Source organism: Paralichthys olivaceus, chromosome 19 (assembly GCF_024713975.1).
Source record: "Paralichthys olivaceus isolate ysfri-2021 chromosome 19, ASM2471397v2, whole genome shotgun sequence".
Taxonomy (NCBI): Eukaryota; Metazoa; Chordata; class Actinopteri; order Pleuronectiformes; family Paralichthyidae; genus Paralichthys; species Paralichthys olivaceus.
In genome coordinates, this window is record NC_091111.1 from 19,416,580 (window position 1) to 19,441,960 (window position 25,381).

Consider the following 25,381-nt stretch of genomic DNA (forward strand, 5'->3'; position numbering starts at 1 on the left):
TCTGAAACTTCATTTCTTCAAACTAATGTCAGGATCTTCTTACAACTCCATGTAGTACTGACATTCTCCACTAGATAGAGCAGTGGCACTGTGTAAAGTGCTCAAACAAAGTTCACATGAAAGTTGTGACTTCACTGTTTCTACAATTTATTAAATCTGTATGAAAATGTCAGAATGGATTATTTAGGTTTATTATGAAGTCTGTGTCTTCATCAGAACATGAGGTTTGTTCATTTGTTCTGAATTAAACTTAGATATGAAGAATAACTTATTATAAAGTTTTAGCAGACACTAAAACCAGATCAGAATAATTCAAATGAACCCTAATTATTAATTAAGAGGGAAAGAAATGTTTATGCCCCAAATTTTATCAAAGCTTTGAATTAAAAAAACATTTTAATGTGCACAACAGTTAAATAAGACATGTTCTTATTTATTAACAGAGGGAATGTGTGTTTATTTAAAAATGATTTTGTAACTTTCATGTTAATTATTGGAATCTATTAGAAATTTGAGTTCCGTGTTTGTTTGTTTGTTCCAGTTCTCCAGAGTTGAACAGCAGAAGATTTAAAAACAAACTGAACTTTATTTTGATAGCTTGACAGAGTTGTTGTACTGCAGATCACTGTAACATTTCAGAATAAAAGAGTTGAACACAATGACTCATACAAAAAGGAAAATAGATTCAAATGTTCCTCGAATGTTCGTGAACAATTAACAAGATTGATTTTCACCTGAAAGTGACACAATGTAACTTTAACTCAACAGCAGCCACTGTGGCCATAAGTGGTACTTCCAGGTCGTTGGCACACAGCACCGCATTTACCACGATCCCTTCAACTTTTTGTTTGTAAGATGAAAATATGAATTTTCTCCATTTTGACCAAAATATTTTTTTCAGAAACCAAACATCGAAATTCAACTGTTATGAAATGTGTTTTTCCAGATTTGATATCCAGACGGAGAAGACACCAGGTTGTGATATCAACACTCTGATCATCGAGCTTCATGGCACCTGAATAATGTTTTGTTGGTGCAAAGACACGAACCAGAAACATTTTTAACAAAGTAAAAGATCTGAGGAAACATCTCAGATTTAAAACATCAGGGGATCCATGACTCCTCCCTGAGGAACTCCGTCACAGGAGTTCTTCAAAGATTCTTCAGGAACAACTCATGTTTTTTCTGTAAAAGCTAAAATACTAAATATCTGTTCGTTTGACCTGAAATTCTACGCAGCTTCCCCTTGACCAGAATCAACGTATACACGGACGATAACTTATTCTATTCGTCTTTGCTGTGACCAGTAAAATACTGAGATTTGACTCCTTTTGATGACAGTTTATGAAACATGCGGACATTTTTAATCTACGTATTGTTACAGGGAGACAGTTTTAATGGAAAATAACCGGACGACCTATTTTTCTTAAAATATATAACATGTCGTAAAAGCTTGAAAAAACTTTTGTTAATGCTTTTATTTCCTATGTTCGGTTTGAGTGTTAGTACATATTTTAAATAAGTGTATAGCTCTTTTACCCCATCATAAGTTGATATACTCTGAAGAGCACTTTTTTCATATATATATATAAAAAATCAGATATGACTGAAGTTGGCAGAGATACAATAAAAACTAAAAGCTTATTTACAACAAATAAAAAGCTTATGAGAGAGAGAGAGGCACTAACGGCTCCTGAGATGAAAAGGAAAATGTGCTCGGGTGTTTAGATGCTTCATCATTTTTAAACTACAAACACTCTTGAACTTGAAGCAGAAGCATCTTGTTTGATGAGCTGGATTGTAAAGTGAATAAAAGACGTCGAGGTTTCAGCAGCTGAATTCACTGAAAGAGACGAATGGTCCAGTTTGTTTGAAACGAGCACAGACGGCAGCAGGTGATGAATTCAAACTCTCGTCTTTAAGGTTCAATTAGAATTCTAATAATGAAAGAATTATTGATTTAACCTTTGAAACAGAAGAAGCTCTGTGAGGCTGTTTCTAGACGAAGTGGCTCTGATGGGAATGTTTTCTTTGGTCACAATATTAGATGAAGGATGAAGGTGTCATGAGTTCTCCAGATATTTCAAGATGATGGAGGAGGAGGAGTCTGAATCTTCCTCTGGGGACCACGACTGTCTCCATCCAGCAGATCAACTTCAAATCTCTCAGTTTCTACTTTAAAGCATCAGATTGAAAATCTGTTTTTACTGTCGTCTGTCGCCGACGCGAGTGTTGTGTTGTGAGACGTCAACACAACACAGGTTTCCACGATTGTTTAGAGCCTTTAAAAGTAGAAAACCAAAGTAAACAGGTTCCATATTTTCTATTACTGATTATTTAAGTAGAACTGATAACCAGTGACCAGACTCTCCAGTACGACATGAAAAATCCTGACAACGACCTTTGACCAGAGTGACTCTGATGTTGCAGGTTTTTTCGTCTTTTCTTTTTTCGTTGATTTTCTTTTTCAAACTTCTTCCGTCATAAAATCTTTGATTCGTTCCACAAAGAGTTGACGGCCGCCGAAGGTCTTCAGCTGAGAGAAGTGACAGTGTAGACGAGCTAAAAGGTTTCTCCGGAGACACGAGCTCCTGCAGGAGGAGGAGAATTTGTCTGTGATAAGATTTTAATCCGGTTTCTCCTGCGTCAGGGGCTGAGCAGCCTGAGACGAGCCAGCCAGCCTCCGAGCAGCGACGTCGACTGCTTGGTCACAGCCTGAGGAGGAGACACGGCAGCGGGCGTGGAGGAGGAGGAGGACTTCTTGGATGCCGCCTCCTGGTAGGGGATGGTGGCGCTGTTGTGCAGGTTTGTGTTGATGAAGCACTGGCTGCCTCTGATGTGGTCGACGCCCCGGACAGACGGGTGTCCCCGGTACGGCAGCGGGAAGCACGGCTCCTCCTCCGTGATGGTGCTGATCCCCTCGTTACTCAGATATCTGTGGAGGATGTCCTGACCTGTTGGAGACGAGAACAACGAGGTCACTGTGGTTTCAGCATCAGAGGATCGACTGGGTTCATTATTCTGTGATTCACTTTTAAATCCTTCAAATCCCAAAGTTTTACAACATGTGTTGGACACTGAAGCGTAAAACACACGTGTTCAGTTAATGTTGCACTTGACTCTGATCTCGACTCACTCAGGCTCTGATACTTTACACAGGTTTGTTTTGAACTTACTTATATTCATGTGTTCGAGCTCAGTACATCTCAAACTGTGAAGAGTTAATATGTTAAAGTTCAACTTCCAGTTTGCTTTGGATCGTCGACCATCGGAGAAGTTTTAATCAAGTATTGATTCAGCGTCGATATAAAACCCAGAGAAACTCGACCCGGTCAGTTTGACAGATGTGAAACATGTTTCAGCTGCTTCATAAACACTGAGTCAGATTAGTTCTATTGTTAGAGTCAGTTCAGGCGTCAGTGGAAAAACAGTCCAGCTCTTAATGCGTCTTTATTTAACTGTTCTGACTCCAAAACCCATTAACAGCCTGTTATCTCACACACACACACACACACGTTCCTCAAGGTGAAGCAGTCAGAACCAGACTAAATCAGCTCTGTCGATGCAGCATCAGTTTCTCAGGGTTAATAATCCACCAGGTAAAAATTCAAAGCACGCAGCTCGCCCTGCCGCCGTTGATTCTGGCCTCTGGACGAGGCAGACCGGCGGCCGTCGCTGATAACGGTCAGATTAAAGGCGCTGCGTCTGGTCGGGACAGGTGGGTGGGGCTTACCCTTCCTTCCCTGAGCTCCAGGTCTGTAGGACACGCCCGAGAACGCCTCCGCCGGCATGGAGACGGGTCGAGGTTTACCTGCCGAGACAAAACAAAACCTGAGACAGACACTAACGACACGTGTCCTCGCTGAGAGTGCTGTCAATCTGTCAATCAAACAAAGTGGAATCGTTCCTTTCAAGGTGTTTTCAGACACGAACTCCTGGAAACTGTATCTGGACTTTTCTGGAGTTTGTGTTTGTCGGGTGAAGAAGCAGCAGGAGATCGTCCGAGTCCGACTCGTTCACAACAACCTCAACTTTCTGGACATTTTCCTCTTGTTTCACTCACTCCAATATTTTACCAGCGTCCCCTCCAGGTGTGAAAACGAACTTCAGGCTTGTTGAGGGTTTAAGTTAAAGTTGGGGTGTCCCTGTGTGTGTGTGTGTGTGTGTGTGTCCCTGTCTGTGTGTGTGTGTGTGTGTGTGTGTGCACTCACAACGCGTAGAGGAGCGCAGGCGAAAGTGGACAGGGATTGGCTGGTTGTGTTCAGGGCTGACGGACGTCCTGATGTCGTCTGCAACAGAGATGGGACGCCGTGTGTCTGAGTCCAGACACGAGTTCGGAGACTTGGGCCTCAGTTTGACACCTGGAGACACGTTGGTGGTCCCGTCTCTGCAGAGACAGATCAGGAGTCAGACTTTTCTTTTTTCTAGTCATTATCTGAATATTTTTTTATTTTCAAACAGTCGCTCTCTTTGTCAAGTTTCTAAATTCAACCTGTTTCATTAAATTGTTCCAGTTCAGACCCATGAAGACAATATGATCACATCAGTGTAGATGCACTCGTCTTTAATAAACTCGTCCTCAGTCTGTTACTCACGTTGGGACGTACGGCGCTGCAGGAGGAGGAGGGATGTACAAATCCAAGATGGCCGCTCTCCCTCTCGTCCCGGGAGCGTCTGAAGTTTCCGGCTGTCGAGGTCTGTAGAGTCCTGAAGATCTTTGAGACGTCTGCATGAAGGACGAGAGAAAGTATTAGTGCGAGACCGAGTGTTGACGGGTTTTCATGACACCTGAGACACAATGAGACAGAACTCAGATCCAGGAATGTTCATTATTTCTGTGACGCAGCAGCGGAGGACGAGGACGAGGAGGAGGACGAGGAGGACGACGAGGAGGAGGTGACTCTTCCTTAACAACGTTTATCACGAAACAACAGTGAGACGTTCCAGCTCGAGACGAGAAACAGCCGACGAAGCTTTTCTCTTTCCTTCCTCCAGAGCTGCTGCATTTCCATAAACACAGGAAATTCACTCTGTCTCTGCTTTGTCCCACAATCACGTCTGAAGGAGTTTGAGACACATTCGCTGCTCCGCTGTTAAAAGTTAGTTTCCGTTCAGAGAAAATTCTGGTGATTTGATATATTTGAATTTTTAAGGAACAAAACCAACGATGAAAATCTCTGACTGAACCAGAACCAGAGATTAATTTATATTTTTATTAACAATTAATTTGAATCGTTATGTTTCATCATCTGCAGACGAAATGAAAAAGTACTTTGTGTATTTCTGAGTCCGGTGTGGGGGGGTGCTGAGCTCAGGGGCGACGTTAACGCTGATGATCTAAATGACGATGACGTACAGACCTCAGATCTGTTTTGATAACTCAGATTAGAGGCTGAACTCATCCACTGGAGACCAATCTGCCCTCAACAAACACATCCTGGACCTCTGTCGACACAAACCCCCGTAAGGCGCCGGGTTGAATTCAGAATTGTCACATTGTCTCGAGTAACATGTGAGTCATCTTCCAACGAGGTCTGACATCATCAACGCAGCGTGATGTTTGCAGGGTTTCCTGTCCCGGGTGGTTTTCCAGGAAAAGTGAAGAAGGGATCCATTGTTCAGCCTCACGCCTCAGAGGAGCGGCCCACTGGGTCACGTCAACCACAAACTGTCCAAACTAAAATCCACAATGAGCAATCGCAAACCAGCCGAGACGACGTTTTCAGACCTGAACTCAGGCAAACAGTGTGTGGACACGTTGTGAAGTCGGTGTTTGTCCGACTCGTTCACGACAACAGGCGAGGGGAGGAGCCCGGGTGGAGAGGGGCGTGTTTATCAGTCACCTGAACGAGCGGCGGTCTCCAGCGCAGGTTCTTCAGAGGAGCGGGTGCGAAGCCGCCGGAGACGCTGCACGGCCTCTTCTTCACCACCAGGGCGACGCTTCCAGTCTCCGCCCTCAACGCGTCCACCAGGTGTTTCAGCTGCCAGCCCACCTGGACCAATCACAGAGCAGAGCGCTGAGCTGTAATGAGCACTGCAGCCTCCAGGGGGCAATATTATAGCTTAGCAAAAAGACACAGCTAGCATTGCTCTGTCCGATGGAGCCTGTGCTAACTTTATATATTGTAATGGTGTAATTTCATATTGACGTTATTTATACATATGATGATGAATGATCGGTTGATTACATTGACTTTTAAATTAATTTGAACTTAACCTTAAACCCAAACGTAGCCTTGACCTTAATCTAAAACCTTCTGTCTGTTGGAGCTGCCGGACGGAGTCTTGAACTCACCACCGTCTGTTTGTTGACCTCCACGACTTCGTCTCCAGCGTGAATCCTCTGGGTTTTATCAGCAGGAGACTGTGAATCACAGAGTTTCAGAGAACTGAACAAACTGATAAACACAACAAACACCGTGAAGTCAATATGAGTCAGAACACGACCACACGCAGCATCTTCTGGTTTTCACAGTAAATCTACGTTTTTTCTGACGACTGAGCAACTCGAGGAAGCAGAAATGTTTTTGGGACTTTCGGGACTGAACGTCTGAGAACGCTGTGTTTGTTGAAATGCTGTGATAAAGAACACACTCACGTTCTCTGTGGTTCCTGTGATGACGTGAAGTCCGTCGTACGTGGATTTGATGTAAATCCCCTGGAAGATTAAAGAGATTTAAAGGACTCAGTGTTGGAGAGCGAACATATGAATCTTCTGTATAAACACGTCCCTCGTGGTTTCTCTCTAATTCCCCGTTGCACTGGTGGTTGTGGGTTTTTTCCCCTGTGGACCTACATCTGTTTCTGTTTTCCTCTGATTGTGGTTCATTAAAGTACCTGTTTGTGTTTCTCTAAGGAAGTCGGGTCAAATTGGGGATTTTCTTTCTGACGTTTCTCGGTGGCGTCCCGCTGATATGGTCAGAATGTAAATGATGGTGTAAGTTTCTATCCGTTATCTGAATGTTTCTGTAGCTTTGAGAAGTGAAGCTCCGTTCTCTCTCAGGAGGAAGGAGCGTAAATATAGCTCACAATGGCAGAAGAGGGCGGATGTTTTGAAAAGTGAAGATTTACAACTTGGTCGAACTTCGTGTCACGTAGAGAAAAGCACAATGGAAGAAATGTCAAGGTCACAATCAGCGCGGGGCAGAAAGCTGAGCGACTGTTTTACTTTCACCAAAGATCTTAAATACACTGCTGCGTTTGTACGTGAAGATCTTTCTATGATGTCTGAGGTCTCACTGTCATCACTCCAGGCTGCACCACGAGAAGTGAAGGCTGGAGTGAATGTCTGCTCATCTTCAGGTCGATCATTCTGATGAGTGTTCGAACTGCTTCCTGCTCTAATGTTCACAAAACATCACGCTCCTCAAACTGTCCGCTGCTGCAGCTCCTCTTTTCAGCCTCCGCCTCAAACACTTGGCTTCAGCTCCTGTCTCTTGAAATAAATTCTTCTCTGCCTCAAATTCACAATCTAGATCTTCTAGTTCTTTAACTCCGGCTCACCAGTCCCTCCCCAGGTTTGACGTTGGTGATGTGAACCTCCTCCAGACACGACATCTCGCTCTTCGACGGGTCAGAGGTCACCTGGGCCGTCTTCTCACAGATGCCGTTTAGAGCTCGCGACTGGAAAACACACGAGGACACGAGACAACGTCGAGGTCAACGCTTGTTTTACTTTAAAATATAGTTTTAAGAAAAAAATTTAAACAAAGCTGAGAATAATAAATGAAAATTATAAAATAGGTTTAAAAGAAGAAAAAAAAGAAAAATCCAGTTTGATCATCTTTTTAATGAGAATATGTTTTTGTCAGCGTGGAGGTCTGAACCCACTGAAGCCGTCCGACCTCTGACCTCCGAGTGAGAGACACTGAGCCGTGTCACCGACAGGACGGTGCAGCGGCCTGAGGCCTGAGCGGTCTCATATCATCAGCATCACACTGACGAGACAGTAAAGCCTGGAGCAGCGGGGGGGCCGGGGTCATGGGAAGCAGGAGGACATCAGATAAACACACAGGAAATTACAAGTAAACCAGGAAAACAAGCTCCTGTGCAACATTAATCAGTTCTATTCAGTCCGGCTGAAAACTTTCATTACTTAACATCAGTTTCTAAACTACAGTCTCATTCATGTCGTACTTCTCTTGAACCTTTACACAGCTCCGTGTGTGTGTGTGTGTGTGTGTGTGTGTGTGTGTGTGTTTCTAATTTATCTATATTTACAGTGTTTCCTGCTTCAGTTGACTTTGTTTGTTCAGGTGACTCAAGAGTTGATTCACTGAAACTCGACGTGTCACTGAGCTACAGACCTGCCAACACATTAACGTCTGACATAAATATAAAAATTACTACTAATTTAAAAAATATAAGAAAAACAGAATTATACAATTAAAAATGCTCAGTTACTTAATTAATTCCCGCTCGTACGATGCTGATGTTTTATTTAACGGTTGTTTCATTTGGTCTCATCCTGTCGTCTTCATTCTACTTAAATCGTTCAGTAACATTTGTTCGGTGTCAAAAAGTTGTGATGTCATCTCCTGAAAATGTTGATTTATGCAACTAAACTCAAACATCAGGGTCGTCAGAGGTCAGAGGTCAAACGGGAAACTGACGGTTGAGTTTAAAGTGACTGAAATGAATCAGTTGAATCTACATTCCTCCGAAAACCAACAGGAAGTGTTGTAATCTCAGACAGGAAGTGGATGGTCCTGAGCTGAATAAACACACACACACACACACACACAGGACAGCAACAGGAAGTGTGTGTTTCATGCTTCAGATTAGCGTCTCCGTGCAGAGCAGCAGGACTCACCACTTCCAGAATCTTTTCCTCCATCTCATAAACAGTACAGTCCTGAAATGACAGAGACACTGATTGACGGACGTCACGCTGTTTCAGTTCAAACACAATCATCAGAACGTTTCAGTCCGACTGATCAAATATTCCTGGACAGCAGACGAGTTGAAATTACACATTGATTTATTTCAGATAGTTTTTATTTTCATAATCCTATTGAAGATATTTCCCCTTGTTGAGCGTTTTCAGCCTGAACACACAGACCACAGAGAATTATCCATGAAAATGAGGAAGAGAAAGTCACATGTTTCCACTCTTTGACTCTTTATTGTGTCCTCGTGACAAAGAAGAGCTTTGTTCAAAACAACACAACTTTTATTTCAGATTTTAGGCCCAAACCTTCAAACAGACACATTTAAACAAAGTCCCAATTATAACTGAGGACACTGAGGTCCTGTTCCTTTTCTGGGAATAAGTTCAAGTTCACACAATTAAATATTAGTTTTATTGACTAAAATCCTACAAACGTTTACATGAAGCTGCTTTGAGACATGAACTGAACTCCTGATATTCTCCAGGAAACTCCTGGAGGTTCTGTGTGTGAGACACAAATATCTGAGTCAGACACTATTTTATGAAAATGTTTTATTTTGAGAAACTTGAAGAATTTTAATTAAAGCTGATAAAAAACAGTTTGAGTTTCAGTGGAAGGAAGTCAGATCACGTTGAGGTTCTGAGTCGAGCGTCAGCTAAATCAGACATGCACGTACATGCAGACACGCACCGAGGCTGCAGTGGAAAAGAAAACATGTGGATGTGATGAGAGACGCTGCTCTGAACAAACCGTGAAGTGACACTTATTGTGAACGAGATGAATCAAATGATGAAATAACTTCTGATGTGGAGCTGATGAAGAAATGAGGTTGAGGTAAAAAAACGTCTCCTCGGGTTCCATGATGCTCATCAAACATCCTGATGAAACAATCGTCACTGATAAAATCTTTATTCTAAAAGCGCTCCGCACCACATGAAGAGACTCATCTAAAGATGAGCTGGAAGTATTTTATATTTCACTCACTGACACCAACAAAACCTGTACGACATAAATCTGTCAAATTATCTCACAAAATTAAATCTGTTAAAAGTCTCCAACAGTTTGAGATTCATCGATATTTACTGGCAACAACAATTCAACTGTGCATTGTGGGTAAAACCCACAAAGGGGATTTATGTTTCCGAAAGATTCTGTGTCAAATGAAGCATTTTTCCTTCTCAGATTCGGTTTTAAAAAAAACGATGATGGTGGTAAACAGACGGGAGAGAAGAAGAGAGGAATCAGCGGGAGAACAAATATTTGAGAAATGACAGGAGAGGGAAACCAGAGGGAGGGACCCACCGCTGACGCCTCCCACAGACACTGACAGGATTCCTCCTGCGGTCGCAGAAATAACAGCTTCCTGCAAACGGGCTGACAGGATGATTGCATGACAGCGCGGCCGGGCGACGCCTCAGAGCTCCGAGCTCTGCAGTCTCGTGTGTGGAGGAGACACGAGCGCTGAATATCTGAGTGAGCGGGAGAGAGTCGCTGCTCACAAAGTTTAGAGTCTTCTGTCTTTTATTTGACATTTGATTTACGACCTCTGTGCGGACGTTAGGTTGTCACGTCAACAACTCGCTCACGGTGCTCACGGCTCACGGCTCAGAAGCAAACAGAAGCTCCAGAACATTTCAGGAAAATGTCTGAAAGTAACTTAACTTTGACCTCAACCCTCAAACACCCTTTGTGAAGGTGTCTGAGGTCACTGGTCCCGGAGACTCAAATCTCGGTTTATTCTATTAGAAAGATTTTAGGACATTTGCGTTCGCCCATCTTCAGAATACCTCGGGGTTCAGAGTCAAAGCAGCTTCAGAGAAGTTTGCACGAAACATTTTTTGATTTAAGGAGAAAACCAAAGGGTTGAGATAAATCTCTTCTACTGCTTGTTTAGGTTTAACTGATAAGAGACAGAGACGCTTCTTCAGAAGGACTTTGCTCGTGTAAACTGAAGTTATCAGAAGTTATCAGCTTCATCCTCACTATCATCATCAGAGCTGAAACGATAAACAGTCACAGAGGTCGTGAGACGTTTGACTCCAGCTCCGCCTCTTTGAACAAAAGCAGCTTCGCACAGGAAACATCAGAGAACTGTGGTCGTCGGGGCGACGCACAGAGCACGCGTCACATGTAAAATAACGTGTTTCCGTGGCAACACGGAGGAGAGGTGTATCCGAGTCTCACTGACCTTCTGCACCGTGGAGGTGAGCTCCAGACAGAGCTGGATGATCCTGCTTTTGGTGGAGGTGAAGTCGTTGGGGCTCGTCAGAGGAGTCCTGAGAGGAGAAGAGATTTGAATTCTTTCATTTGATTTGTTTTAAATCACCTCACTGCGCCATGTTCCTGTTTGAAACTCTAACATCTTTATCCTTCATTGTTTTTCCTTCATCTTCTACATCATTGAACACATGACGCCTCTCAGCTGCTGGTGATTCTCTCAGTACGTCACTTATTGATTTATTCCAGTAAATCAATGTTTTCTCACGTCATCACATCGAGTTGAACCTGATCTGGAGTCAGTCAGGTGTGTTTATGAGCGTCAGGAATGTTCTTCAAGCTGATACAAGCTGACAGACACACACACGGTAACCAGCACTAACTGTGTGTGTGTGTGTTGTGTGTGTGTGTGTGTTGTGTGTCCTCAGAGTGTTTGTGTACCTGTCCAGCCAGGCCAGCAGACTCTTGGCGGCTCCGATCAGCTCCACCACGGCCGTCAGGAACTCGTTGGTGGGCTGATGGGAGTTTTTGTTGTGGTAGGCGGGGTTCTTCCTGCGCTGCGACACGGCGCCGCTCAGGTTGTGATGAGCCGCTCTCATCTTCCCCACCAGAGTCTTCAGGTTGTCGGACTCCACGCCGTAGTTCTGTGAAAGACGAGAAAAGGTTCAAACTCAAAAACTGAAGACAGAGGCAGGAGGTTTACTGACTCAACACGTCCATCGATCATCTGATGGACAAACATCAGACGTGTGGAGAAACATTGATCCAGCAGCTCACGACACGTGAAGCCTCATGTTCATCAGTGTTTCTGAACAGGTCGATAACTGAAGCTGATCAAATTCGTCTGAACCAGATCGTCCGCTCTCCCATGAGCACGCCAGCTCGCCCGAGGCCTCTCTCACACGTTTGTGACGCTCAGAGCCAATAAAAACATCAGCTGCCAAACTGACATTCCACCTGTCGACTCAGCGCACTGAACAAAAACAAGAACTAAACATGACACAAGGCGTGTTTAAAGTAACGTGATCTGAGACGATCGTGTTTAAAGTAACGGGATCTCAGAGCTGTACATGAAGTCAGACTTCTGTTGGGCTGAATCAGTCTGTGACTCTCACTTGACTTCAGATCCAAACAGCTGGAGACTCAGTTAACACAGAACAATCCTCACAATTATTATTATAGTTATTATGTTTATTATTCAGAACACGACACGAGATCTGGGCTGATGAATAAACGAGTCAATGCTCCTTTAACTGTGATAACGAACGTGTGGCGTCAGAGAGTGAGAAAAGAGAAAGTGTCTCCTGAAGAAAACTGATTGTGAGTCAGCCGCCGGAAACAGCAGGAACAACACTGTGTGTGTGTGTGTGTGTGTGTGTGTGTGTGTGTGTGTGTGTGTGTGTGTGTGTGTGTGTGTGTGTGTGTGTGTGTGTGTGTGTGTGAGGGGAAGGGAGGGGGTCTCTCTGACAGGTAGCAGAGATCACATCTGTTTCCTGCTCCACACCAGAGACACGTTAACTCCGCAAAAAGAGAACGCGTCACTTGACCTTCGATTCAGATTCACAGGAAACCTGGAGCTGCTGACGTTCGCTCCTTTCAGAGTTTGTTTTGGAAACATGTATTCTTTTGTTTCCCACAATGCATTGTGAAAAGTAATGTTCAACCGATGGTCACCAGTCGTTTTTATTGATCCTTTTAACCGGAGCAGCTGAGAAACACTGAAGGTTTAGTTTAATCTGCTTCACTTCAAGATAAAGGAAACTTTGTGTTTCCAAAACGCTGAGTCATATTAAACTTATTTTAACTCGTCAGCACAGTTTCACTCAAACATTACGAAATAAAAACACCTCATTCTGCTCACAACGTGCTGATTCCTTCAGAATAAAGTTCCCACAAATGGACAAATGACAAACCAAGTCTATAGAAGTAAACTGAACCATTTGTTGTGTGTGTGTGTGTGTGTGTGTGTGTGTGTGTGTGTGTGTGTGTGTCTCAGTCTCCATTTGAACGCCGGCTGCTTCCTATTGAACCGTGTTACACCAGTAAACCTCGACTGTAAATCCTCTTTCACTGCGACTCAGACAGTCTCGTAAACATCTGAACGAGGGGCTCTGTCCGACGACAACACTCAACTACTGGTTTCAAACAAGAGCTGCGTCGCTGCAAAGACACGCTCCGCCCCCTGTCGTTGCAGAAAGACGTCAAATAAAGCAAAGTCAACATTTTCTAAATTCCTCATAGGTCGTTTTAGTTAAAACTAGTTTGTAAAAAAAAGGGAGTTTTAATTTGGAAACAGTGGAGCCTGTGGAGCAGCAGGAGGCGGGACATGACGTCTAAACTGTGTAAAGATCAGTGTTGTTGTTTACAGCTCGTCCACACGGCCTCGGCCCTCATCACCAAAACATCTGGAACATCCTCGTCTTTCCAAGTGGACGTCTTCGTCTTCTCCTCTTCTTCATCCTGAGATGTTTGTGTTCTTCAGTTTCACGTCCGTCACGTGTTAGAAACCTCAGAGACACGTCCGCTCGCTCACTGTGACATGTTCCTCGGGGGTTGATAAATATCAGTCCTTTTAATTTGTTCATCAAATGAGTCTTTCTCGTACTTCAGAGTTCTGTTCAGGTCTTCAGCTGTGAGAGCTCGTTGTCACATCTGATTAACATTCAACAGGAGAGCTTTTTATTTACATCAGCACATTCTCTGGCACGAGAGAATAAACCACAGTTTATCAGCTCATGTGGTTAAAAATGAATCAGCTTCAGGAGCCGGACGCAGTTTGAAAAGATCCAGGATGATTTAATCCATCAGTCGACAAGAAGCTGCCTTTAAAAACTCACTCGCATTTATCTGGCGTGTAACACGACCCAGATGTTCGGTGCAGGACTCAGAATAACTTCAGTCTCGGCATGTGGTGAACACAGCAGCGAGCTCCACCCCACAGAACTCTGGGAGTTTGTTGCTAAGTCAACACGCTCGTGTGAACGGCTTCGTCAAACATGTGAGGTGACGACGTTACAGAGTTTCAGTCAAACACAAACTTCACCGAAACTGAAAATGATCTTCAGTCTTGAATCGATCATCAAATCAATATTCCAGTTTGATAAAGTGTATTTTATATTTAGTTATTTGCTTTTACTCACTTTGTTTTTAATCCATGTAACGTGTCGTTGAGCTTTTTTAAAATCACTCTACAAATAAAACGTTTTATTATTATTAACAAAACGATTCATTAAAATGAACCAAACCACAAAGTGAGAATCTTGTGCGACTCGTTTCCATCCTGACGGTGACGTGATGATGTCACTGACCAGAGCACAGAGCAGATCCACGGCCTCCAGCAGCAGCTCCTGATGTCCGACCCGCGACACGCCCAGACCCAGCAGCTCCTGGTGGGTCATCCTCAGCAGCTTCTCACCGTCCACCTGCTGCTGCTGGAACGACGGCACGTACTGCTGCAGGCTGTCGTCCAGGCCTGAGGGACACACGGACGAGAGACAGGAGTTTATTATTAATGACAACATAATGAAAATGATTTGAGCGGAGGAGGAGGAGGAGGAGGAGGAAGATTACAGACACGTGACGAGTTTCAGTGAGAGTCTGTTATGATCCATTCAGGTCTGACAGCAAACACAGCGGCTGAGTCAACATCCACTTACTGACTCTGCTGATCCATTGCACATTTAAATCCAGCAGCTCATTCCACACTGGAACAACTGTTTTAGTCATTTCTGACCAATATTTTCAGGTTCCTCTTCCTCAGATGTGATTTTTCTTTAAGTAAATATAGTAAAAAAATGTTTGTTGGACAAAACAAGACATTTAAAGACGTTTTCTGACATTAGACAGAACAAATAATCTTTTAATCTGGAAAATCATGAGCCGATAAATGGACGAATGTGTCTTTTAATGAGTTCTTTCTGTGGGACCAGCAGACCTGGACTCGCTGGACCCCCCTGACCTCATGATGTGACCACAGGCGAGACACCGCCAGCTCCAGCGGCGCCGCTCTGTGTCCGACCCTGAACTTTGACCTCTGACCTCTCTGTGAAGACGGCAGCGGGAGACGAGATAAAAGAGCTCCCGCCGCCCGATCAAAGGAGGAGCATCAACATCCAGCGCTAAGTTCTACACATGAGCGGAGTTTGGTTTGTTAAAGAACGAGGAACAGGAATTCAACTCCAACTGTTTTATTTTGAACTCCTGCAACAACATCTAACAATACACACAGAAAATATATATTTAAACTAACTTTAGTCCATTTATAACATATCTTTAAATCAGACGAACCACAAACCTCGTCTTCTGGTTTCACAAAGTTCAAACTGTCATAAAACACGACTGAGCTGCGTTTAGAGATTTGTTAAAAAACTCATCTGAGCTCAAACCAACACAAATGTTCCTTTGAAGATTTAATTACCTCCGACTCTGCTGGGATTTATTTTTTTACTATTCTCTGACCAAACTAATTCCAGCACGCAGGCGTTCACCAAATGGTCGACGCTGTGAAGCGCTCGGCGACAAGTCGGACGAGCAACTGGCAACAAAATGCCTGAGCTGGTGTGAACAGTGGAGAAGAAAACAACTGGCCCAGCATGAGGTTGATTGAAGCTTCCAGCAGAGACTCGGACTGCCGCTCGTCTTCACGACGACAGATGGCCGAGCCTCAACATTCCTGCTGAACTAACTGATGTGACACCTCCGAGTCTGGATCACACACGGTGACACAATGAAGAGAAAGTCTGTCTGCTTCATAACGTCTGTTCACAAGATGTTGGAGTAAAAGAAAAAAATGTATTTAACAGTGAAATAAGAAATCATCGATGAGCTTTAATCAGAGTGATTCACTGGTTTAAATCATTTCTCAAACTGAAAAACCAGAATTCTGACTAAATGAGACTAAATCAGCTGCAGGGCGAAGTCTCCTCCGCCTCTGTTTGTAGTTTTATGGACAAACCATTAACGAATTAACAGAAATGATGATAAGCTGAAAATTATCATCAGCTGCACTTTTCATTGCAACAGTTTGGTCAGACGTGAATCTTGAATCCAATCAGCTCTGAGGTCAGCTCATTAAAACGTCTCTCTGAATGTCCACGACGTCATGATGCACAAAACCATTAAGATAAACTTAAAATGATTTCATTTGAATATCAGCAGCCTGGACCTTCCGCTGCTGCTGGTTCCTGGAGAGACGCCCGGCCACAAACTGTGCTCCTCAGAGAACCTGCTGCCTGAAACACACCCAGCAAACCCCTCCACACGTTCCACACAAAGCCCCGCGTGCTGCTGTCACAGCCGGGCGGCGACCGGCCCGAGGGCTCGCGGTCGACAGGAATGTGTTGGCGACAGCTCGGATCACATTACTGACACCCGAGGAGGCCGATAATCTCCGAGCGGCACAGCAGGGTCGGATAAATGTCACGCGACCGCAAAATCACCTGCTAATGAACGCATGACAACGCCAGAGAACTGTGCAGCCGCCACGAGTCTGAACTGAGATCAGTGAAATCTAAACTATACTTGATTCCAGCTGGATGAACCTGAACCTTTAACACTTCACTCATTATAGTTTTTATAATTCTGGCATCGGGCCGTCGCCCACTCCTGGATCCAATGTTCTCCTGAGAGAATGTTGTTAATTTACGTGACAGTTGAGACATTCTCCTCATTTTGAACATCGCAGTCGGGTTTGGCGCTCGGCCCAACCTCTGCGGAGAAGCGTCTTCAGGCGACGAGGACGCGGCATCACCACACTGGAAATACTGCTGGTTTCTCAAGCAGCTCGAATAATGAGAGACAGAAAACTGCAGCATTCGACGTGAACACTGTGAAAAACATGCAACCGAATTATTTTATTTCTCATTGATTTCATTCTAATATTATAAATTATAAACTAACATTTGTTGCCTCTGTCACATCCACTCGTCGTCTTAAATTTCTTCTTGTTCCAGTAGAGATCAGATTCTTTGGATATTTTTACCGGCTTGAAAAACAGATAATTTGTTTCGTTAATATTTTGCAGGATCCCAAACAAGAGATCAGATTTCCAGTTCTCTCCCAGGTGGGATTTAGTGGCGGAGGTTTAGACGAGGGGATGAAAACCACAGGGCCTGGTTAACACTGACAGACTGGTACCAAGACACAAAGACGAGTTTTAATTTAAAGAGTCAATTAAGAACATCACCATCGTCACCATCAAACGCTGGAACCGTCGTAAAATCTCTCATCTCATGTTCGTCATTAAATTTAAATTCAGAATCGTTTCTCAACCACGAATCTTGAATCCAATCAGCTCTGAGGTCAGTTCACTTCTGTGTGTGTTTAAATCTGGATCTTTGCTCTCAGTGAAAACAACCTGTTTGTTGACAGAATGAATTTGACTCAACGTGTTGGAAACAGACCAAAGTGCACAGATACTCCGAAAGTCCACGACTTTCCCACCGAGCTCCTGCTTCTCTTGATTATTCAACAATACCTCGAGATAAATTATCACAGATCAGTGAAACTCGCACGATAAGAAACAGGTGAGAACGTCCTGTGGTTGGACGAACTCTGGAATGTTCCTCCTTGAAGTGTTGGTGGTTCTCAGTGTTTCCAGAGGCCCAGTTTACTTTAGTCACGGGTGTAAGAGGAGTTCTTTTCTCCGACTGTGGTCTCGTCTCAGACACGTCTGATGTTTGCCTCTGTCGGCCCGTCACTCAGCTGCTGGGGGGGGGGGTGGGGGGGGACTCTCTGTGTACCGACAGTTTCATTTCTCAGTTCAGTGACATGTGGGTTCAGGTGGATGTTCAGGCTTCGCAGCAGAAAACAAAAGTCTCAACTCATTTCTGAAACTTCTTTTTAGTTTCTAGTAAAAATAACTGAAACGTCACATTTACGGATCGTCTTCTAAATTCCTGTCAGCGACCGTCACTCGGAGTATTTACGAGGATGTTTTCAGTCTCCGGGTCGAACACGTGAGGACGTCGGTCATAAAGAGGCGCAGGTGAAACTCCAGCTGCTCATAAACACTCCAGTCAATCATTAGTGAGAAAGATCAAAACAAACAAGACGTGAACTTCAAACTCAAAGTTCCACAAATTGATTCAAGTTCAAAAATCTCATGTGTTTTCACAAACAAACGTGTTTTTTGATGACAGATGGTTTTTATTAATGTTATTATTGTGAACTCGTAACATTCACAGGATCAGTTCTCATGTTATAGAAAAAGTTTTTGAAGTCGTTTCAATCCACTTGAGGAAAACTTTGAAACTGAAGAGAAGCTGGTGAAGTTTCATTTAAATTGAATTTGTTTGTTCCTGTTCATTTTAAAGACCAAGTCACTTTGTATTAAGCTCTAATTTGCCCGTGGGGGCACGTGCTGAGCCGTCGAATCACAAAGACGCAGTTCGGACCTGGCGCTCCCCGGGCCGGGGGCAACGCCAGGAATATTAACCGCCACCTCCATCGCAACAGGACGAGGGCGGAGGGCGGAGAGGAAGAATGGCAGAGGAGCACTGAGGCTATTCATAGCTCCACTGGGCCTTTATCACACACACACACACACAATAAACCGAGGCAGCGGGGGTGGGGTGGGTGGGGTGGGGGACTTTCAAGAGGAAAAAGGATTTCCTTGAGCTCTGCACAGATTTGTGCTCGACACTGTTACCGAACTAAACCAACAGGATTGTGGGAGTTCAGTGTTCAGCAGAGAGAGCGTCGACCCCAGAGCTGGAACCTGAAGCTGCTCAGTTCAACCAGCTCCTGGACCATCAGAACTCAAACTGTCTGTCCAACGACACAGGGACACAGAGACACAGGGACACAGGGACACAGGAACACAGAGACACAGGGACACAGGGACACAGAGACACAGGGACACAGAGACACAGGGACACAGGGACACAGAGACACAGGGACACAGAGACACAGAGACACAGGGACATGTTTTCCTGAGACGCTGCTAAAATCCTGGATGCCAGAGAAAAATCCTGAAGCCTTGTTTCTGTCCGACTCCAGGATCTCAGCCTCTAAAACTCGAGCGATAGGAATGTTTCTAAAAATATTAATGCTCACGCTCAAGATGTACTTCATGAATATGCTGTGTACTTGTATGTTGAGTACTCGCGTGTACTTGTATGTTGAGTACTCGTGTGTACTTCTGAAGAGGCCGTATCATTACACCCACTGAACGCAGAGTGAACGCAGGAGATTCTGTCTGTTTATCCATCGTTGGACATAAAAGAGCGTTTACGAACACTTTCACTCCTGAACGACATCGAAGTCGCTCACGGACATGAGGACAGTCAGACGTGAGGACAGTCAGACGTGAGGACAGCCGGACGTGAGGACAGCCGGACGTGGCTCAGTGGAGAGAATCTGTCTGTTTCCTGTGATTCACCGATAAAGACAAACGCTGAGCCAGCAGACGCTTCCATCACAATCACACTGTCGGGGAACGAGAGCTCGGTTGTTGATGGTTCAGTCTCCAACGAGAACGATTTCACGCCGTTGTGAGTTTATGCGTCTCTGATGGGGAATTCATCCGCCAACCCTGACGACATCGCTGCCTTGCTCTTCCAGTCGGACGACATGAGGCGACAGTTTAAAGGTTCTCCTCCCTCTCGACAAACACACCGAGGATCTGGTGGGAATCTGGGATCTCGTCTCACAGGAGACGAGTTATGAAACAGCTCGTCACAGGTGGAGATGTGGAGGAGCCCGTTTTCTATCTGTATCGTTAATGTCACAGGTTAAATCCTCAAATACAACTAATGTTCACATCCAGTTGTTTTATTTTACCACAGAAGAAGAAAAGTCCACCGACAACGCTCTCACTTCCTGTGTCCGTTCGTTAAACGTTAAATTAGTCGTCTGACGTGTTGATGACGTTTCTAACACGTGACGGACGTGAAAATATTGGTTGGGCTCTTAATTTGAAACATATCTTTACTTCCTCTTCACTTATCTTCCAACTTCCTTCGTCCAGTTTCTCCTGTTCCTGTTTTATTTCTTCTCACCTCTCGGATGTGTCACTTTATTTTTCCAGCCTCAAACTCTGTAACCTGCCGTCGTCACGTTCGCTGCCATGTTTGACTGACTGCACCTGCCGGAGAAGCGGAGTGGTATGTGGCTTTGCCTCAACACGCCAGGTTCGATCCCTGAGATGTATGTGTTCACCTCGGAGCTACAGCCGTCCAATCACTTCACTGCAGTAACAGTGGAAAACGCCTCGGGGTTCAATCTCACTGATCCTGGAGCTGCGTCGTGCAGCATTTGTCTCTGACACAGAAACTGTCACTTTGTAAGTTTGATCTCAACCAGGAAATCTTCTAAATTCAGAAATCTTTGGTTTTTTGGCAAAGTTCCTGTGCAGCTGCTTGAACTCAAGATGATGATCAAACATATAGAAGCTTTGGAACATGTGGAAAAAAAAAATGAAATTAAAACAGTTTAACTTAAATCTATTTGCCGCTCGCCCACCTGCTTATCGTCCGTTTAGTTTTTACCATCCATGCAGACAGACCTCAAAGTTTCAGCTGCTGTTGTGCGAGCTGTCAAACTTGTATTTCATTTTGAGTTAGTTAGAAAATCACCCTCGTTCCTCGACCTCCTGATAAGAATGAATGTTGTTCCTCATTAAACTCTAGATCGAATTTCTCTGATGATCCAGATTCTGTTCGTTTTCTGGATGAGGTGTTTCAGGTGCAGCAGCTCAGTGACTGTCGGCCTCTGGGAACCACATCAAACTAAAGGATTTTAACAAGAACCGACCACGAAAACAACCTGTCAGAGAACACACACACACACACACACAGAGACAATGACACACACTCCACACACGCCCTGGCCGCCTGTAGCCGGAGGCAGCGATTCACTCTGTAGATACGCTGGAAATAAAACAGCAGGATCTGGATCAACAACAAACTCCAGAGTGAAATAAGTTCAACCTGCAGTTTGTTGTGTTACGTGTTTACGCTCAGACCAGGTCTGGACAGGGTCTTAATCAAGGTCACGTGACTGACCTCCCTCTCCTCAGATTTGTCCGAGCGGCGCCAGCATCACCCCAGCTGAGCGTCACATTGTGACAGAGCGACCTCCTGACCTCCTGACTCAGCAGGAGGTCCACCTCTGTGAAGAGCTGCTGTTCTCTGGCTCTTCAAACACTCGGCTCTTCTTTGTCTCTGCTGCTTCACATGTGTTGGTATTCAACTGAGCCGGGCTGAGAGGACGCAGTGACTCCAGCTCGTACAAAGAGTCGGCTCGTGGTCGTTTTTTTACGACCTGTCGCCTTTTCAAACGTTTCAAAACCCAAAAGTCATGAGATGAAAGTTTCCACTCTGACAAAAAAAAAAGCCAATTTCAGACGTGGAATCTTAGAGAAGTTTGGAAAGTTGACTCCAGAGTCTCTCTCTCTCCTGTGTGGGGGACATTCAGACATTGTCCTGCTTTATTCTCACATTCTATTCAGAGGAGAAGATTCAGAAAATGTCCAGAGCAGCTGATTTGGACGTCTGTGTTCTCACATACAGAACATGTGAGGAACATGTGAGGAACATGTCAGGAACATGTCCAGGTTTCAGTGCAGGTGTAACAGCAGCTGCACGAGTTTCTGACAAATATAAAAGTGTCTTTGTCAACATCAGACCGACTCGTCTCATGTGGACACGAGTCTGTTAAATAAATTCAAAGGTTACGAGCTCCGAATGTTAAAAAGTCAAAAGGACGAAGTGAAGCTTCACCAACCATCATCAGCTGCTGCAGCTCGTCCAGCCCAGTAATTAAACCTTCATCTAACCACAGCTGTGAGTTATGATTGATCAGGAACTGGTCCGGCCTGTTTACTGCTGAACGACACGCTCGAGAATATGAAGGTTATGAATCTGCTGCCACCGAGAAACAAAGCCAGAGGAGCCGAGAGCAGATGGTTCTCAGGTCCGAAGGTAAACACCTTCATGATGGTGGAGGTTAAACACACACACACACACACACACACACCATCTGCATCATATCATTAGATTATTATTGATGCATTATTATTATTGATTGTTCCTGGTTTAAACACAACTTTGACCAGTTTGATTAAATGAGTTGTTTCGAATAAAGAGAGATTTGATCATCACCACTGAACTCAACAGTTCACACTCAAAACTCAAGACACAGAAAATATCAGTAATTCATCCAAATAAAAAAATTAAATGTCACTTCTGGGGAAACAAAAAAAACAGTTTGTTCTGTAAAACATTAAATATAATCATGTCTTAAATTTAAAGGTGACGTCTCCATATGACCTGGTTCTGTTCCAGCAGCTGATTTGTTCAAACTTCAACCAGAAAAAGTTAAAGGATTCTTTTTTTAAATAAATGACTTCCGGTCTGATTCTTTTGGTCCAAAAGTTTCTCTCAAGTTGACTTGAGGTGAGAATCTTAGTTTCTCGTCTGTGACGTCAGAACCTCCAGTTCTGCAGCGTCAGGTCGGGTCTCACCTCGGATCCAGTCCCGGACCTGCTGCGGGCTCCACGCGCTCACCGCCTCCATGGCTCCTGCGGTGTTTCGGTGTTTTCCAGGAAAATCCGTTAATCACGCGCGATCCGTGAGAGAAACGCACGAGGACGCGCAGACTCCGCGCGCCGACGGTCCGCCGACCACTGACCGACGAGTCTCGTGCAGAAAAGTTTATGAGCAGCACGAGCACAGAGGCGCGTGAGCACGGTGTCCGGTTACCGGAGCCTACACCACGCCCCTCCACCCCTTCCCAGCCAATCACATAAGAGCATTTTAATGATGCCTTCAGGAAATATAGGAATAAATACTTTTTGTTGTGTGGCAAAATTAAGCAATGTTTTGTTGTTGTAATAAAATGATTACAAATATAATAATAATAATGACAATGATAACAATAATAATTATTGGTATATGTATTATTATTATTCTCATTATTATCTGGACTCTGGACATCTGTGTTACGTCTGTCTGTAGATCTGGGGTGTTTCAGTTGTTACCAGTGTCGTGTGTAGAAAGATGATCTCATTCTAATGTTTCCTCTGGTCTCAGATCAGATCTGATGGAGTTGGATTGTTCAGCTTCTCGAGGGTCTGCAGATGTTTTGTTTTTTTCATAAGAGAACACAATCATTCATTTTCATCTGAACATAATCAGAACAGTGTAGATTTAAAATAAGATGTTAAAATAGATTTCATCCAGTTAGTCATTATTTTTTGCAACTAATCACTGGTTAGTCATGAAAAGCACAATCATCCATTTCTTATTTTTAACTTGAGGAAAATATTAAATCCTCTAAAACTGTGTATTTCTGACATTACTATAGAGCAATGTCGATCATTATTCGTTTTTAAGGTCTTGACCATACGATATAAAAAGCTCTGAGATCATGTATATTGTGATTTGATGCTATGCTGATAAATAATCTCAAACTTTTATGTGTATTTGTGACTTTTGCATCGTGCAGTTGGAAGCAAATAGGATTCACAGTCATCATGTGATTTGTTTTATTTGTCTGACTGCACCTGAATGCAGCATTATATTGAAGGCGTGGTTTCCTGTCATTTGACTGAAGATTAAAAATGATCTTTTAAATCTTTGTTTTCAGAAACAGAAGAAGAAAAGTTCTGAGACATTAAATCCATCTGTGGTTTAATAATCGAAGTTATTTAGTGACTGTGTGTTTCCTCAGTACTAGAACCAGAACTGAAAACTTTTCACAAACTTCAGATGTAATGTTTTTAATTAGAATCATTGAAATAATAGTTTGATTATAATCGTCTATGCCGCACAGATGTTCATGTTAAGAGTTAAAGTCGTGTGTTTTATTAACTGTTTTCGAAAGAACAACTAAGATCGATTCAGAATTCACAGTTTGCTCTTCGTTGTATTTCTGCTGAAATCAACTTTGATGGTTTTGGTTTGAATCAAAGATTCAGATCGACTGCAGCTGTTTCAACATCTGGATTCATCTGAACCTGGAGTCCACATGTTCCACCACATACAGACTCTGCCCCCTGCTGACACAAACACACAGACACACAGAGACACAGACACACAGACACACAAACACACAGAGACACAGACACACAGACACACAGACACACAAACACACAAACACACAGACACACAGACACACAGACACACAAACACACAGACACACAGAGACACAGAGACACAGACACACAGACACACAAACACACAGAGACACAAACACACAAACACACAGAGACACAGACACACAAACACACAGAGACACAGACACACAAACACACAGAGACACAAACACACAAACACACAGAGACACAGACACACAAACACACAGAGACACAAACACACAAACACACAGAGACACAGACACACAAACACACAGAGACACAAACACACAAACACACAGAGACACAGACACACAAACACACAGACACACAAACACACAAACACACAGAGACGCTCAGTTGTATTTGATATAAAAGAATAAAAAAGTGAAAATATAAATTGTGTGTTTGTTTCAGATGAACAGAAACTCCGGATGTCTCTCAGCAGCTGGAGGACGGAGGCTCCACATCTGGCACATCCTGCTCTGGTTGATGGAGTGTGTCCACCAGGAGGGGGCGCCACAGGCCCGTGTGATGAAAGGGCACTGACGCAGAGATCGTCTACGGACAGATGAATCACTCTGAGGTGTAAAGACGTGAAAAAGTTCTATCCCAACAGTTGGTGCCAGTTTAACTTTACTTTTTCGACACCAGTGATTCTTCATCAGGGAAATCATCTCAGTCATCATTCACTCACATTTAGTTTCCTTCTCAGGTTCTCATCCAGGCTGTGGCTTCAGAAGTAGAGCGGGTCGTTCACGAACCAGAAGGTCAGTAGTTCGATGCCTGACTCCCTCAGGATGCTGGTCTGAGCATGAAGTCATCAAGACCAGAACAGATTCATATTAATATATATTATAATAATTAAATACTTCATATTCACACACGGTCCATGAGACGACAAGATGAAAACAATGAGAAGCATATCAACAGAACAGTTTAGATTTGGATCAGTCAGGAATAGAAATGATCAAATCATTAATTGTTCTTATTAATCACATGTCATAGTTTTACATTTTGAATATTTACTGGGGCAGTAATTCTTACAAATACTCCAACAATCAATCACCTTTTGATTCATCGATAAACAGACGAAGGAATCAATCGATGCTTGATTTTATTGCAGAATTAGTCTTTGACTCATCTCAATGTCTTTTCCTCTGACACGTGTGCTCCTCCATACTTCCGCTCGCTGTCC

The 25,381-nt window shown here is 43.8% G+C and overlaps 1 protein-coding gene and 1 long non-coding RNA gene across 2 annotated transcripts; both read right to left on the bottom strand.

Moving 5' to 3' along the window:
- Positions 1-566: 566 nt before the first annotated feature.
- On the bottom strand, positions 567-22,825 carry cnksr3 (cnksr family member 3). Its single transcript, XM_069515372.1, has 13 exons — positions 22,573-22,825; positions 14,417-14,580; positions 11,550-11,752; positions 11,080-11,167; positions 8,813-8,854; positions 7,504-7,623; positions 6,599-6,658; positions 6,296-6,364; positions 5,844-5,993; positions 4,596-4,726; positions 4,212-4,387; positions 3,734-3,811; positions 567-2,954 (listed from the first exon to the last, which is right to left on the bottom strand). The coding sequence occupies exons 1-13, from the start codon at positions 22,622-22,624 to the stop codon at positions 2,647-2,649; spliced, it is 1,641 nt and encodes a 546-aa protein (XP_069371473.1). The 5' UTR covers positions 22,625-22,825; the 3' UTR covers positions 567-2,646.
- A 900-nt stretch (positions 22,826-23,725) lies between these two features.
- LOC138405622 (uncharacterized) lies at positions 23,726-25,381 on the bottom strand. Its single transcript, XR_011239421.1, has 3 exons — positions 25,253-25,381; positions 24,881-24,991; positions 23,726-24,764 (listed from the first exon to the last, which is right to left on the bottom strand). It is a non-coding gene; the product is annotated as an uncharacterized lncRNA (long non-coding RNA).

Coding starts and splice junctions, on each gene's coding strand:
- cnksr3 (XM_069515372.1), bottom strand. CDS start 22,624: ATGGAGGCGGTGAGCGCGTGGAGCCCGCAGCAGGTCCGGGACTGGATC. Junction 4,388..4,595: donor GCAGCGCCGTACGTCCCAAC/GTGAGTAACAGA, acceptor CTGTCTCTGCAG/AGACGGGACCACCAACGTGT. Junction 3,812..4,211: donor CCTGCGCTCCTCTACGCGTT/GTGAGTGCACAC, acceptor TTGTCTCGGCAG/GTAAACCTCGACCCGTCTCC.